Below are 18,040 nucleotides of genomic sequence, written 5' to 3'. Positions count from 1 at the left end.
CAATGTGGAATATGAAGTCAATGAACTTTTTGTATTGTTACGTTAAAATCTGGTCTCTCTTGCAATTTATGTGGATTTTTTTACTCATGTATGATTTTATCACTTCATGCATTGGTCATTAGAAAATGCTGATTCACTGAATTATATTGCTCTTTCATTCCCTATATGTATCTGAAACAGTTCATATTTGTTAATATTGCCACTTATTTCATGAAGTATTGGGGAACTGAGAATCTCATGGTAGTGGACACAAGTTTTCCAAAATTTCACTGTTCACTTCAAACTCAAACACATTTTCAGTTGTGTTTCTTCAAGTAACAAGCTCACTTCCCTCATTTTCAGTTCCTAAGTCGGAATAACCATAGCTTGTCAGTTGTTCTTTCACGTAAAACGGGTGTTCCATGAAAAAAGCAACTAGTTCAGCTCACCATTCAGATATTTGCACAAGTGCATTTCCTTGAGACAACCATCATACCTTAGTATGCAGCAGAAGTGCTTTCTGCATACTTCCACTGTGTCATGCAGAATATTAAAAACTTTGACTTGTGGGTCAAGATTTAATATAATTATTGCTACTTCATCAAGAACATTCTTAAATGCTTCTGGCATAGTTCATTTCTACTGGTACAGTTTTGTGCCACTTGCCTTGATTCATACTGAGGTGCCAGCAGTTTTATCCACCGTTGCTTTTACGCCATCAGTACAAATGTCAGCATAATGAAAATGGAAAATAACATCTTATTAGTGTTAGTAAAATAGTTTTGACCTCTCAGATCCCCTGGGGTTAGCAGAGCACACTTTGAGAACTGCTGGTCTAGAGTCAGTGATAGGACAAACATCTAAATAATGAAGAAAAGTAAGTCTGGCAAGAAGTGAGTTGAGCATTATAGCACCTCAAGAACAGCAAGGTCATACAGAGTATGGAAATTGAAGAGGCCACTTTAAGGTTGAAAAGGGGTTTTGAAATTGGCTTTAAAAAAGTAGTATTTCAACTGGTAGGAAAAAAGTGTTAACAGATCATAAATTTGCGTGTAAACACTCTAGAAATATTTAAATTCAGGGACTTCTATTTTAGAAAGCTCTTATACTTCCCCTTTTTATAGCCAACCATAGCTTATATACAAGGATGAAGTAGAGCAGATGCCAGATGCTGTAGTTAATAATTTTAATAATCGAACAATTCTCAGTATTTAGTTTGCTTCCTAATGACCTGTGTATTTTTGGTAGTAAATTTGCTATGTTAGTTGTTTTACGTGGGCTACTATTAAAGTATATCTTTAGGGGCTGGCCCCGTGGCATAGCGGTTAATTGCGTGCGCTCTGCTGCTGGCGGCCCAGGTTCAGATCCTGAGCGCGCACCGATGCACTGCTTATCAGGCCAGGCTGTGGCGGCGTCCCATATAAAGTAGAGGAAGATGGGCACAGAAGTTAGCCCAGGGCCAGTCTTCCTCAGCAAAAAGAGGAGGATTGGCATGGATGTTAGCTCAGGGCTGATCTTCCTCACAAAAAAATAAAATAAAGTCTATCTTTAGCATATACCACATGGAACATGGTGGAAAAGAGTAGCTAAAATTAAAAACTGGTAGTGGAAAAATCCATAAAATTAAAAATTAAATCTTTAATTTTCTAGTCAGTGCATATTAGATCTTGTGACTATTTGACCCTTTGTATGAATAGATGTTGAAATTGATAGTATTTTTTTGTTTCAGGAAAGTATCTAAGGCAAAAGAGAATTGACTTTCAGCTTCCCTATGACATCCTTTGGCAGTGGAAACATAATCAGGTACAATAAGCCTATCTTACCAGTTTTCAGTCTTAAGTGGTAAGGGGGGAGGAGAGGGAATGCAAGTCTTTTTCTCTGCCTCCTTATTATGCTGTCATCTTAGGAAGTATAGAAAAGTGTCCCTGTGAAGGTTAGAGACTAAGAAAAATGAATTTGCATCCATATTTAATGTGAACTATTTGCCTTTACTCATACTTCAAAATAGCAGTAAGATACTGCTTTCCTAGGCAACCCTCTATTATTATTCTGAACTTTTATTTTGGTAGCAAAGATTCTGTTCTGTAGGAATCTTGTTTGATACAAGTCTCAGGAGAATTTAGATGTACTGCCAGCAGCACTAAGAAATTTCAGGCTTTATTTTTGTTGGCTCCTTCCCATCAGTTTGGAATTTATTTTTCACATACAAAAGAGATTCTTCTATGAAAGGGAATAGGGAAAATGTTTAACACTCTTGTACTTTTAAAACATCTTTAAATATATTGGAAACTAAAAATAGGAAGGTGATGTTTTTTTTCTCTCTTGCTTCTCTAATTGAAATGTTTCTCCCAGTAATTTTTGTATTAAGCTATGGCTCCCAGACCCCATATTGAGAACAACCATTGGGAAACAGAAGTAGTCATGCAAATGAGGTGAATAGGTTTCTGAGTTTTGCCAAAAGTCCACCGAAGTTTAATCTTGGAAAGCCAGAAGCAATCGACATTCCCCTCTGCATTCTCTTTTCTGGTGGCCTCTCTTGAATTTTGAGAGGATCAATATATTAGATATTTGTCTCAGAGAGTCATGACAATGGAGACAGTGCTTTGACTATACCCACTGAAAAATGGTGGTGGGATTATTCTTATAGATTAATACACTCAAGCTTAGACCAAGTTGCTCTTTTTTTTTTTTTTTTGCGATCTTCTATGGTAAAACACTGGCCGACTGACTACCTCTCTTCTAATACATTCCTTTTTTTTAATGCATTCTTGATTGCAATGTGAGAGCTCTGTTTCTCTGCCTGCGCTCTCCCCTTTATTCACTAAATTAATTGCCTTAATTAAAATGTGAAATGTGCTTTCCTATAATACTGACCCTGAAAAAGCCAGGGTACTCATCTGTTTAATTTCGTATACTACCCAGACCGTCTAAACAAGCCCTATGCAAATTTTCCTTTCTTTTCATGGGCAGATAGGATCTTAATTTATCCAAATGAATAGGTTTGATCTGCAGTTTGATTTTTCGTTTGTCTGTCCAACAACATGCTGAGAAAGTGTATAATTCAAAATACATTTTCTTTAAACTAATGTTTCTTCTGTTGAATCTAGTTCTCTCTTACCCTGATCTAGTAAGTCACCTTTTATTTCGGGGTAAAAAGTGCTCACACCAAGAATTTCCCTCAAATGTATCCAACCCAGAAAGTCTTATAACTATTTCCATATGAGCAGAGCACATGGGTAATTTTCTGTATTTTTAGTAATTGCTTGCTGCTGTCTGACATTTGAAGTTAACTGCTATATCAAGATTTTTTTTTTCTTCTAGCTATACAAAAAGCCAGATGTTCCACTATATAAAAAAATCCGTTCAAGTGAGTAACTTGGGAGCTATTTTTTTCTGCCTCCATACCATCAATGTTCTTCTTAGTCTGGCATTTAAAAAATTATCCTGTATATTCACAAACTATTCTTTGCTGTCTTCTCTCAAGATGTCTACGTTGATGTCAAACCCCTCTCTGGTTATGAGGCTACCACCTGTAACTGTAAGAAACCAGATGATGACACCAGGAAGGGCTGTGTGGATGACTGCCTCAATAGGTACTGTACTAAACTGATTCCTCTAAAAGCATAGGCTTTAGGATATATAAGACACTTCATTTGGAGGGAAAAGTTACATAGGCTCTTTGATTTCCCCTCAAGAAGTTGCACAAAGATATATAAAACCTCATTGATGGGCTATCTTAGTCTGCTTGGGCTGCTATAACAAAATACCATAAACTGGGTGGCTTAAACAACAGAAATTTATTTCTCACAATTCTGGAGGCTGTGATGTCCAAGTTCAAGATGCCAGCACATTCAATGTCTGGTGAAGACCCACTTCCTGGATTATAGACAGCCACCTTCTCCCTGTGTGCTTACATTGCCTTTCCTTAGTGTATGCTCATGGAGAGAGAGAGATATCTTCCTCCTCTTGTAAGGGCACTAATCCCATCATGAGGTCCCCACTCTCATGGCCTGATATAACAAAGGCCCTAACTCCAGATACCATCACACTGGGGGCTAGGGCTTCAACTCTGAATTTTAGAGGGACACAAACATGGGCTCAGTAGAGTAATAGAAAAAGAATGAGATTTAGAGTCTTATGTACCCAGGTTTAAATCCTTTTACTACTTATGAGGCCTGAAGAAAGTTATTTAACCTCTCTAATAAAAATAATACTTTCTTGGGCCAGCCTCAGTGGCCTAGTGGTGAAGTTCAGCACATTCCACTTCTGCAGCCCAGATTTGGTTCCCGGGCGCGGACCTACACCACTCTGTTAGCGGCTGTGCTGTACTGGCAGCCCATATACTGAAAAACAGGAGAAGATTGGCAGAGATGTTAGCTCAGGGCAAATCTTCCTCAGCAAAAAAAAAATAATAATACTAATACCATCTTCATGGGAGATTTATGAGGATTATATAAGACATTGTTTATGAAGTATTAAGCACAGTTCTAGACACCTTCCTAGATCTCAATATATGGTAGCCATAATGAGGGAATAAAGTATGAGGATGGCAATGAGAGAGAAGAAGGGCTTGATATATTTTGGGGGGAAAACTGGGTTGATAAACCATTAGCATATAGCAGATATACACATGATGACTGAGTCAGTGATGCTAATGACAGATGGTAATGCTATTGTCAGAGATACAAAGTGTGGAATCTAACTGCTTTGGAAATAAAAATTATGATTTTGATTTGGGACCATTGAGTTTAAGATGACAGTGAGATTTGAAAATGGAAATGTCTAATAGAGACAAAAGAGAAGAGATAGAATTTGTTGGTTTTAGTAACATAAGCAAATTCATAGCAAAGAAGAACTAATGAACTTTACATCAGTACTGTTCTAGATAGTTTTTCTGGCCAAAGACAACTGCGTCCCTGGTTTCTAGTCTCTAGTGGGCTGAGGGAATCAATGTTTCAGTACCTCTTGCTTCAGCATGCCAGTTGGGAAATTCTACCTTATCCACATCACTGTAAATTCACATCTTGTACACGTCATTGTACATACATACAGTTTTACACAGTAGATGGTCTGTGTTTTTGCACTGATTTTTTTCACTCATAAAAGTGTCAATTATTTTTGTATCAGTATGGTCCACAAGCTCATCATTTTTAGGAGCTGTACTGTCGTCTTCCATAAGGTTGATGTGCCATAGTTTGCCATTCTCCTCTTGTTGGTTATTCAAGTTATTTCTAATGTTTTTTTTTGTTAAAATGGCACTACTATGGAACTCTTGGTGTAGATCCCTTTTTTTTAAATCTTTAGAATGAATTCTCAGAAGAATAATTACCTGTAAAAACTATATGAACATTTATATGATTCTTACTATATACTATCTAATAGCTCTCATACAGTATTGAGTTAATTTTTGGTATCACCACCAATATATAAATACACTTATTTCACCATAGTTCCACCTCCTTTAGATATTCACATCTAACTTTATTTTTGGTGCTTTAGTATTTCATTGGTTTAATATTTGGGAGTTTCATATGTCCTTAAAGTTGTTTAAATGTGCATTTCTTTTTTTTTTGGTGAGGAAGATTAGCCCTGAGCTAACATCCAATGCCAATCCTCCTCTTTTTGCTGAGGAAGATTGGCCCTGGGCTAAGATCCGTGCCCATTTTCCTCTACTTTATATGGGACGCCGCCACAGCATGGCTTGACAAGCGTTGTGTCAGTCTGCACCTGGGATCTGAACCTGTGAATCCCAGGCCGCTGAAGTGGAGCACGCAAACTTAACCGCTATGCCGCTGGGCCAGCCCTAAATATGCATTTCTTTAGATGCTAACATTACTGTGTTTTTTAATATGATATTTTATTGTATATGAAATTATCATAATGTAATATTGTTGCTACCTCGTTAATTAGTTAGACCTAGTACATTTCCCAAGGACTGTATAACCTTAAATCTCACCATGTGAGAGAAGGAGCTTTCCAGTCTAGATCTATGTTTAGAGGGGAAAAAATTCTCCAGTTTTTCAAGAGTATTATCTGGCTAAAGATAATGGCAATTTATATTGCTAAATCAAAGACTTCACATCTTAGTTTGTAGCATCTATTTTCAGATTTTGGTTAAGTTTACAATTGTTTTCCAGATACAATGAATAGAAACATGTGTTACTTTTTATATAATTAAAGAGCTTATCTTTTTTACTAACAAATGGAATATATTTCAATGCCTTCAACTCTAGAAACCCAAATTTTTAGCGACCTCTGAATGATTGTTCTCGGGCAGAAATGTTTTAAAATTGAAATCTCTCTCATCTCGGCAGTCTGTAATATTTATATTTTAGTTCTTTTATCCACCTAAAGTTTATTTGTTTTGCGTGTTACAATGTATGATGAAAATACAGGTGGGATATTATGAACAGGGGTTTACAGTTGAAACCATGAAAATGAATGAGCCTTCCAAAAAAAGAGGAGCAAGGAATGTGCCAAGGAAGGTAGAGAGGAAAAAAGGATTCCTGTTAAAAAAAAGACAGGAATTGTTATTGGAGAGAGAGGAAATCTATTATCATAAAAGATCAAGAAAGCCCAAAAAAGGAGGGCATTTTCAAGAGGAGTGTTCAACAGTATTTATGTGGCAAAGAAGTCAGCAAAAGAAAGAATAAAGATGCTGAATTTGACAGTAAGGCAGTGTCTTTTTCACAAGTTAAGCTCATTGTCTTACGCTGAAAACTAATTCAGTGGATACTTTCTCTGCACACTACTCATTTATGTAATTTGTCACTCTGTACTGTTTGTCCTTTAGATAAGGATAATATTTTTTTGAAGGATAAATCAAATGTCTCTGAAAGTACTTTAAATTGTAAAGCGTTGAACACTTTCCTTATAAGATTTGTAAGTTATGATTTTAAATATAGTGTGATATGATTTACCATTGTATTCTTTTTTTTTTTTTGTGAGGAAGATCGGCCCTAAGCTAACATCTGCCAATCCTCCTCTCTTTTTGCTGAGGAAGACTGGCCCTGGGCTAACATCCATGCCCATCTTCCTCTGCTTTATATGGGACGCCACCACAGTATGGCTTGACAAACAGTGCGTCGGTGCGCGCCCAGGATCTGAACCAGCGAACCCCGGGCCGCCACAGCGGGGCACATGCACTTAACCACTTGCACCACCAGGCCGGCCCCTACCCCTGTATGCTAAGTAGCCTTACTGAGATTCCAAACCATACACCAAAACTAAATAGCTCCTATAAATGACTTAGCAATTTAAAAAAAGAAAGCAGTGAGAAGACATATGCATAACAACTTTTGTATACTGTGTTCAGAATTTTTTACTTCTTAATTCACTAGAGATTATAGGTTCAGCTAGTCATACAGACTGGAAATGTTATTTCCAATATGGAAATATCATTTACACTAATGAAATACAAAATTCCTATAAAACAACAACAATGTGAATGTACTGAACTGTACACTTAAAAATGGTTACGATGGTAAATTTTATGTGTGGTTTGCCACAGTTTTTTTTTTTAAAAATCTGTGAACAGCCATGAGCTACTTAAAAATAAGAGTGCAGTGTAAAATCATCAAATTATTAATTCCTCTGGTTTGCAGTTCATTTATTCTTGGCACAGAGCTAAATATGATGGTTTTTACCCAGGATGCTGAGTGGACATTTACCTTAATACTACTACTCAGCCATAAAAAAAGATAAAATCGTCCCATTTGCAACAACATGGATGGACCTGGAGGGTATTACGTTAAGTGAAATAAGCCAGACAGAGAAAGACAAACACTGTATGACTTCACTCATATGTGGAATATAAACTAACACATGGACGGAGAGAACAGTTTGGTGGTTACCAGGGAGAAGGGAGTAGGGAGTTGGGCACAAGGGGTGAAGGGGCGCGTTTATATGGTGACTGACAAATAATGTACACTGGAATCTCACAATGTTATAAACTATTATGACATCAATAAAAAAATGAGGGAACAAAAGAAGCATTCAGTGTTTGCAACTTGACTTGGAAATTTTCAGTATTATTAATTTTTGAAGTTATAAATTATTATCTTGTTAACCAATCTTTGTTAAAATAAAAATTAATTTCATGTATTCATTTTAAAAATTCTTATAGAATGAAATAAATGGATTCGTGGAGGAATATGTAATATTGACATAAAATTATTTCTTTTCTTTCTAGAATGATCTTTGCTGAGTGTTCCCCCAACACTTGCCCCTGTGGTGAGCAGTGCTGTAACCAGAGGATACAGAGGCATGAGTGGGTGCAATGTCTAGAACGATTTCGAGCTGAAGAAAAAGGTTGGGGAATCAGAACCAAAGAACCCCTAAAAGCTGGGCAGTTCATCATTGAATACCTAGGGGAGGTTGTCAGCGAACAGGAGTTCAGGTACAGTGGTAAATGATGATACTCCAGTAAAACGGCAAAGCTACGAGATTAGAATGGAAAGTGGAAGATTTGAAATTTACTTTCAACTTAATCATTAATTGGCTTTCAATCATTTCTCTCCTCTTCAGGAACAGGATGATTGAGCAGTATCATAATCACAGTGACCACTATTGTCTGAACCTGGATAGTGGGATGGTGATTGACAGTTACCGCATGGGAAATGAGGCCCGATTCATCAACCACAGCTGTGACCCAAATTGTGAAATGCAGAAATGGTAAGGAAGCAGGGGAAGGTGAAGCCAAGAATCCAACAGAGCAGAAGGCACTGAGGGCATACAGAGAATGATCTTTCCACAACGTCAGTCAGCTTACACAAAACAGGTCAGGCAATTCCCTATTATACCAGATCCTCCTGGCAGAGAGTAAGCTCCTGCTATTTTTTCACTTCATCCTAACTACTCACTCCCAGAAAAATATAATAATATATATATAATAATGTAATAATGATAATACCTAATGTTTTGTTACTTCAAACTATGTCCTAGGCACTGTGTTACATGGTTCTTCTCATATTGGTTCATTCAGCATATTTATTACATGCCCACTGGATTTGTTCACAATGAAAAATGAAAATAAGTGAAATAGATTAGAATCTAATTGAGAAGGAAAAAATTACACCTAAAAAACAATTCAAAAAAGGTAATAAAATAGGAGAGAGTTCTGAGAAGATGGTGGAGTAGGGAGCACTGGGAATCTTTCTACCCTTAGACAGTTGCACTGGCAGAATCTGATGCAACTATTTTGGAACTCTGGAGTCTCTTGAAGGCTTGCAGCTTCTGGAGGGGAAGGCTTAGATGGTAAATTGCAGTTTGTTTCAGTCACTTTGAGCTCTTAGCACACAGTAGCAGGTACCCATCCCCCAGCCACATAACAGGCAGCTGTGCAAGTGTTCCTGGAACAGCTTGCACACAGCTTGCGGAAGCTTGCATGAGTAAAAAAGACCATCCCCAAAATATTGGCCATCTGTGCTCTGATTGCTGCTTCTGGTCACAGAGGTCCAGAAAAAGAGGTGGGCAACCATTGTTGTTGCACCTCCCACCATTGTTGCAAGCCCCTCTCCCTCCAGCTGAAGTGACTTCCAGGAGATTAAAGGGCTAGTGCCCCCATTTTCCCCCCTTTCATTTTTCGCTGTTCCCTTTTCAGGAGCCAGATGCTAAAAACTAGGACATTCAAAAAAACAACTGCATATATGCAGAAAGATAGAAAGTGACTGCACCTACCCAAGGAAAGGCTCAGAAAAGACATTAAATTTACACCTCAGGCTGATCATAGGCACAGAGACAGCTTACAACAATATAAAAAACAAAACAATAAAAAACAGCAAACCTTGAGGAACGGGGAGAATCTGCTTTCCAGAGTGACCACATTATTATTTTGAAATGTCCAGCGTTCACTGAAAAATCACAAGGAATACAAAGAAGCAAGAAAGTATGGCCCATTCAAGGGAAAAAAATAAGTCAGCAGAATCTGTCCCTAGAAAAGACTTGAAGTGGATATATTAGACAAAGACTTTAAAACAACTGCCCTAAAGATGCTCAAAGAACTAAAGGAAGATGTGGAGAAAGTCATGAAAATGAGGTGTGAACAAAATGGAAATATCCATAAAGACACAGCCTAAAAAGAAACCATAAATTCTGGAGCTGAAAACTACAGTACAGTTGGCCCACACTCCGTATCCACAGGTTCCGCATCTGCAGATTCATGCAACCGCAGATCAAAAGGCCTGCAATGCTTGCATCTGTAGTGAACGTGTACAGACTTTGTTCTTGTCATTATTCCCTAAACAATATGATGTAACAACTATTTAGATTGTATTAGGTATTATAAGTAATCTAGAGATGATTTAAAGTATATGGGAAGATATGCATAGGTTTTGTGCAAATACTACACCATTTTATATGAGACTTGAGCATCCACAGATTTTGCTATCTACTGGGGGTCCTAGAACCAATCCCTCATGGATACCGAGGGACAACTATAACTCAAATAAAAAATTTACTAGAGGGTTTCAAAGGCAGGTTTGAGCAGGCAGAATAAAGAATCAGTGAACTTGAAGATAGGACAATGGAAATTATCAGGCCTGAGGAACAAAAGGAAAAAAGATTGAAAAAAAGAGAACAGACCATAAGGGACCCCTGGGACACCATCAAGCCAAACAACAAAGGTATCATGGATGTCCCAGAAGGATTAGAGAGAGCAAAAGAGGCAGAGAGACTATTTCAAGAAATAATAGTTGAAAACTTCCCAAATTTGATGCAAGACATGAATATAAACATCCAAGAAGCTCAGTGAACTTTAGGTAGGATAAACTCAGAGACACACCAGAACACATTATAATCAAACTTGCAAAAGACAAAGTCAAAGAGCATGTCTTGACAGCAGCAAGAGACAAGGGAATCATTGCGTAGAGGAGATCCTCAATAAGAATATTTGCAGATTTTTTTTTTTAAGTGAGGAAGATTAGCTCTGAGCTAACATCCAATGCCAGTCCTCTTTTTGCTAAGGAAGATTGGCCCTGGGCTAACATTCGTGCCCATCTTTCTCTATTTTATGTGGGACACCGCCACAGCATGGCTTGACAAGCGGTGTGTCGGTGTGTGCCAGGGATCTGAACCCACGGACCCTGGTCCGCTGAAGTGGAGCACACGCATTTAACCACTATGCTGCCAGGCCAGCCCCCGCAGAGTTCTTATGAGAAACTCTGGAGGCCAGAAGACAGTGCGCCAATATATTCAAAGTGGTAAAAGAAAAAAACTGTCAACCAAGATTCCTGTATCTGGCAAAACTGTCCATCAAAAATGAGAAAGAAATCAAGACATTCCCAGATAAGCAAAAGCTGAGGGAGTTCATGAATACTAGACCTGCCCTGCAGGAAATGCTCAAGGGAGTCCTGCAAAGTGAAGTGAAAGGACACTAGATGGTACTTAGAAGCCCTGTGGAGAAATAAAGATCTCAATAAAGATAAATACACAGGCAATTATAAAAGCTAGTATTATTGTAACAGTGGTTTGTCACTGTAATTTTTGTTTTCTACATGATTTAAGAGACTAGTACATTTAATGGAAAAAAAGCAGTTATTAATGTAAATGCTAGTGTTACGGTAACTTTGGTTTGTAACTCCAAATCTTGTTTTCTAAATAATTTAGGGAACTAATGCATTTAGAAGAATTATTAGTTTATGTTTTTGTGCATATAATGTATAAAGATGTAATTTTTTTGTGTGTGTGTGAGGAAGATCAGCCGTGAGCTAACATCCAACGCCAGTCCTCCTCTTTTTGCTGAGCAAGACTGGCCCTGGGCTAACATCTGTGCCCATCTTCCTCTACTTTATATGGGATGCTGCCACAGCATGGCTTGACAAGCAGTGTGTCGGTGTGCGCCCAGAATCCAAACCAGCGAACCCTGGCCACCGCAGCAGAGTGCATGCACTTAACCACTACACCACAGGACCAGCCCCAAAGATGTAATTTTGTGACATCAACACCCGAAAGGGGTAGAGACAGAGCAGTTTTTGCGTGTTATTGAAGTGAAGCTGTTATAAATTAAAATTATATTGTTAAGACTTGAGGATGTTAAATGTGATTGCCATGGTAACCACAAAGACAGTAGCTACAGACATGCACAAAAGGAAGTTAAGCAGGAATTTAAACATTTCACTACAAAAAATCAACTAAGTATTATAGAAAACAGTAAGGCATGCAACAAGGGACAAAAAAGCTGTAGGGCATATAGGAAACAAATAGCACAGTGACAGAAGTTATTCTCTCCTTGTCAGTAATTAATTTAAATGTAAATGAGTTAAACTCGCCAACAGAAGACGAAAAATAGAATTCAACGTCCGTTTATGATAAGATCTCTCAACAAAGTGGATATAAGAGAATGTACCTTAACATAATGAAGGCCATATACCACAAGCCCACAGCTAACATCATACTCAGTGGTGAAAGATTCCAATCTTATTCTCTAAGATCAGAACAAGACAAGGATGCCCACTCTTGCCACTTTTGTTCAACATAGTCCTGAAAGTCCTAGCCAGAGCCATTAGGAAAGAAAGATAAATAGGGGCCGGTCCAGTGGCATAGTGGTAAGTGTGCGCACTCTGCTTCGGCAGTGCAGGGTCTGCAGGTTCGGATCCCCAGCGTGCACCGACGCACCGCTTGTCAAGCCATGCTGCTGTGGCATCCCATATAAAGTAGAGGAAGATGGGCATGGATATTAGCCCAGGACCAATCTTCCTCAGCAAAATGAGGAGGATTGGCATCGGATGTTAGCTCAGGGCTGATGTTCCTCCAAAAAAAAAACAAAAGACAGATAAATAAACAGCATCCATATCAGAAGGGAAGCAGTAAAACTGTCTCTATTTGAAGATGACATGATGTTATATATAGAAAAGCCTAGAGACTCCACCAAAAAACTGTTAGAAATTCAGTAAATTTCTGACAAATTAAGTAAAGTTGCAGCATACAAAATCAAAATACCAAAATTACTTGCATTTCTAAACACTAATAATGAACTATCAGAAAGAGAAATTAATAATACAGTCCCTGCGGCCAGCCCAATGGCGTAGCGGTTAAGTGTGCGTGCTCTGCTGCTGTTGGCCTGGGTTCAGATCCCTGGTGCACAACAATGCACCGCTTGTCACGCTATGCTGTGGCAGCATCCCATATAAAGTGGAGGAAGATGGGCACAGATGTTAGCCCAGGGCCAGTCTTCCTCAGCAAAAAGAGGAGGATTGGCATGGATGTTAGCTCAGGGCTGATCTTCCTCACAAAAAAAAAAAAAGAATACAGTCCCATTTGCAATAGCATCAAAAATAATAAAATACCTAGGAATAAATTAACCTAGGATGTGAAAGACATGTACACTAAAAACTATAATATTTTGATAAAAGAAATTGAAGAAGGCACAAATAAATGGAAAGATATTCCATGTTCATAAATTGGAAGAATTAATATTGTTAAAATGTTCATGCTATCCAAAGAAATCTACAAATTCAGTGCAATAAAACGCAAAATTCCAATGGCATTTTTCACAGAAATAGAAGAAGCAATCCTGAAATTTCTATGGAGCCACAAAAGACCTTGAATAGCCAAAGCCATTTTGAGAAAGAACAAAGCTGGAGGCATCGTGCTTCTTGATTTCCCACTATATTACAAAGCTACAGTAATCAAAACAGTATGGTATTGGCACAAAAACAGACACATGAATGGAAGAGACCAGAGAGCCCAGAAATAAACCCATGCATGTATGGTCAATTAATTTAGGACAAAGGAGCCAAGAACACACACTGGAGAAAGGGCAGTGTCTTCAATAAATGGTATTGGGAACATACACAAAAATCAACTCAAAATGCATTAAAGATTTAAATATAAGACCTGAAACCAGGGCCGGCCCCGTGGCTTAGCGGTTAAGTGCATGCGCTCTGCTACTGGCGGCCCAGGTTCAGATCCCGGGTGCGCACTGACGCACTGCTTCTCTGGCTTCATGGCCGTGTCCCACATGCAGCAACTGGAAGGATGTGCAGCTGTGACATGCAGCTGTCTGCTGGGGCTTTGGGGGAAAAATAAATAAATAAAAATTGAAAAAAAAAAAATTCTTTAGGACCTGAAACCATAAAACTTATAGATGAAAACAGAGGGTAAGCTCCTTGACATTAGTCTTGGCAATGGTTTTTTTGGGTTTGACACCAGAAGCAAAGGCAACAAAACCAAAAATAAACAAGTGGGACTGCATCAAACTATAAAGCTTCTACACAGCAAACAAAACCATTAGCAAAATGAAAAGGCAATCTACAAACAGGAGAAAATATTTGCAAATCATTTAATAAGGAATTAATATCCAAAATATATAAAGAACTCATACAGGTAAAAAACAACAATAGAAAAACAATCTAATTAAAAAACGAACAGAGGATCTTAAGAGATATCTTTCCAGAAAAGACACAGAAGGACAACAGGTACGTGAAAAGGTGCTCAGCATCACTAATCATCAGGGATTGGAAAACATAACCACAATGAGCTATTACCTCACACTTGTTACAATGGCTATTATCAAAAAGACAAGAATAACAAGTCTTGGTAAGGATGTGGAGATAAGGGAACTCGTGCACTGTTGATGGAAATATAAATTGGTGCAGCCATTATGGAAAACTATATGGAGGTTCCTCAAAAAATTAACAATAGCACTACTGTAAACCAGCAATTCCACTTCTGGGTGTTTATCCGAAGGAAACAAAAACACTAACTTGAAAACATATATGCACCCCCATATTCATTGTGACATTTACAGTAGCCAAGATATGGAAATGACCTAAGTATCCGTCAATAGATGAATGGATAAAGAAAATGTAGTGTGTATCTACATTGAAATATTATCCAGCCATAAAAAAAGAAGGAAATCGTACCATTTGTGACAACATGCATGGACCTTGAGAGCATTATGCTAAGTGAGGTAAGACAGACAGAAAGACAAATACCATATGATGTCACTTACATGCAGAATCTTAAAAAAAATTGAACTCAAAGACACAGAGAGCAGATTAGTGGTTGCCAGAGGCAGGGAGTTTGGGGGGTGAGCAAAATGCATGAAGCTAGTCCAAATAAAATAGGTAAGTCCTGAGAATGAAATGTACAGCATGATGGCTATAGTTAATAATACTCTACTGAATATTTAAAACTTGCTGAGAGAGTGGATCTTGATAAGAAAACAATCTGTAACTGTGTATGGTGATGGATGTTAACTAGACTTATTGTGGTGATCCTTTTGCAATATATACATATAATTGAATTATTATGTTGTACACCTGTAACTAATATAATGTTATATGTTAATTATATCAGCGATTGGCAGACTAGATAAAAAAACACATGGTCCAATTATATACTGTCCACAAGAGACTCACTTGAGATCCAAAGACACAAACAGGTTGAAAGTGAAAGGATGGAAATACATATTCCATGTAAATGGTAACCAAAAGAGAGCTGGAGTGGCTATGCTCATATCAGACAAAATGGACTTGAAACCAAAAAGGTTACAGGAGACAAAGAAGGACATTATATATTAAGAAAAGTTTCAGTACAACAATAAAATATAACAGTTGTAAACCTTTACAGTTGTAAACATTTACACATCTAATGAGAGACCATGAAAATATATGAAGCAAAAACTGACAGAATTGAAAGGAAAAATAGACAGTTCTACAATAATAGATGGAGACTTCACTACCCCACTCACAACAATAGAACAACCAGGCAAAAGAAAAGTAAGCAATAGAGGACTTAAACAAAACAATAAATCAACTAGATCTAAAAGACATACACAACACTCCATCCAACAGCAGCATACACCTGCTTCTCAAGTGCATATGGGACATTTTCCAGCATAGACCATATGTTAGCCCACAAATTAAGTCTCAATACATTTTCATACAGAGTATCTTCTCTGACCACAAAAGATGAAGTTAGAAATCAATAACATAAAGGACTGGAAAATTCACAACTGGAAATTAAGCAGCACAGTTTTAAACAACAAACTGATCGAAGGACAAATCACAGGGGAAATTAGAAAACATGTAGAGATGAATGAAGATGACAACACAGCATACTAAAACTTATGGGACACAGCTGAAGCAGTACTAAGTGAAATTTATAGCTATAGATGCTTACATTAAAAATCAAGAGGGGCCGGCCCAGTGGTGTACTAGTTATGTTTGCATGCTCTGCTTCTACCGAAGGTTTGAATCCCAGGCTCAGACCAACGCACTGCTCATCAAGCCATGCTGTGGCGGCATCCTACATACAAATAGAGGAAGATGAGCACAGATGTTAGCTCAGAGCCAATCTTGCTCAGCAAAAAGAGGAAGATGGACAACAGATGTTAGCTCAGGGCCAATCTTCCTCACCAAAAAAAAAAAAATCAAGAGGGCTGGCCCTGTGGCCTAGTAGTTAAGTTTGGCATGCTCTGCTTTGGCAGCCTGGGTTTGGTTCCCAGGGCACGGATCTACATCACTTGTTGGTGGCCGTGGTGTGGCGATGACCTATATACAAAATAGAGGAAGATTGGCCCAGATGTTAGCTCAGGGCAATAAAAAAAGAAAAGAAAATCAAGAAAAATATCAAATCAACAACCTAACTTTACAACTTAATAAACTAGAAAAAGAACAAACTAAACCTAAACCCAAAGTTAACAGGAGGAAATAATAAAGATTAGAGCAGAGATAAATGAAGTAGAAAATAGAAAAACAATAGAGAAAATCAGTGAAACCAAAAGTTGGTTCTTTGAAAAGGTAAACAAAATCAAACCTTTATCTAGATGGACTGAGGAAAAAAGAAGACTTAAATCACTAAGACAGGAAGTGGAAGTGAGGACATTACTACCAATTCTACAGAAATAAAAAGGATTATAAAAGAGTACTGTGAACAGTTGTACACTAAAAAATTGAATAACCTAGTTGAAATGGACAAATTTCTAGAAATGTAAAACCTACTAAGACTAAATCGTGAAGAAATAGGAAATTTGAATAGACTTGTAACTAGTAAGGAGATTGACTCAGTAATCAGAAATATCTCAACAAAGGAAACCCTGGACCTGATGGTTTCACTGGTGAATTCTACCAAGCTAATACCAATCCTTCTCAAACTTGTCCAAAAAATTGAAGAGAAGGAAATACTTTTTAACTCACTCTATGAGGCCAGCATAACCCTGATACCAAAAGCCAGACAAAGACCCTACAAGAAAAGAAAACTACAGACCAATATCCCTTATGAACATTGATGCAGAAATCCTCAACCAAATACTAGCAAACAGAATTGAGCAGCACAATATAAGGATTATGCACTATGACCAAGTGGGATTTATTTCTGGAATGCAAGAATGGTTCGACATATGAAAATCAATCAATGTAATATGCCACATCAACAAAATGAAGGGAAAAAATTCACATGATCATCTCAATTGATGCAGAAAAAGCATTTTACAAAACTCAACATCCTTTCATGATAAAAACAGTCAACAAAATAAGAATAGGGGCCAGCCCCATGGTGTAGCGGTTAAGTGCACGCACTCTGCTGCTGGTGGCCTGGGTTCGGATCCTGGGCGTGCACTGATGCACTGCTTGTCAGGCCATGCTGTGGCGGAGTCCCATGTAAAGTAGAGGAAGATGGGCACGGATGTTAGCCCAGGGCCAGTCTTCCTCAGCAAAAAGAGGAGGATTGGCATGGATGTTCAGGGCTGATCTTCCTCACAAACAAAAAAATAAAATAAAAAAGAAGAAAAACAAGAACAGAAGGAAACTACCTTAACGTGTTAAAAGCCCTATATATGAAAACTGACAGCAAACAGTACTCAATGGTGAAAGACTGAAAGCTTTTCCTCTAAGATCAGGAACAAGCCAAGGATGCCTGCTTTCACCACTTCTGTTCAACCTAGTAGTAGAAGTTTTAGAGCATTTAGAGCAAGAAAAAGATATGAAAGACATCCCAATTGGAAAGGAAGAAGTAAAGTTATCTCTGTTTCCATATGATATGATCTTATACGTCTTATAGAGAAAATACTAAAGACTTCACAAAGAAGCTGTTAGATCTCATAAATTCAACAAAGTAGGAG

At 37.9% G+C, this 18,040-nt stretch overlaps 1 protein-coding gene across 5 annotated transcripts in view; it reads left to right on the top strand.

Moving 5' to 3' along the window:
• The window catches only part of ASH1L (ASH1 like histone lysine methyltransferase), a 209,686-nt gene that overhangs the window by 166,322 nt on the left and 25,324 nt on the right, over positions 1–18,040 (top strand). For all 5 annotated transcript variants that reach the window (XM_058539382.1, XM_058539377.1, XM_058539379.1 and 2 more), the window contains 5 exons: positions 1,709–1,782; positions 3,301–3,346; positions 3,464–3,572; positions 8,171–8,377; positions 8,506–8,652. In XM_058539382.1, coding sequence (XP_058395365.1) covers positions 1,709–1,782; positions 3,301–3,346; positions 3,464–3,572; positions 8,171–8,377; positions 8,506–8,652 — 583 coding nt within the window. The remainder of the gene's footprint in view (positions 1–1,708; positions 1,783–3,300; positions 3,347–3,463; positions 3,573–8,170; positions 8,378–8,505; positions 8,653–18,040) is intronic.

Source organism: Diceros bicornis, chromosome 4 (genome assembly GCF_020826845.1).
Source record: "Diceros bicornis minor isolate mBicDic1 chromosome 4, mDicBic1.mat.cur, whole genome shotgun sequence".
In the NCBI taxonomy this organism is placed as follows: Eukaryota; Metazoa; Chordata; class Mammalia; order Perissodactyla; family Rhinocerotidae; genus Diceros; species Diceros bicornis.
This window is presented reverse-complemented; position numbering and strand designations above follow the sequence as displayed.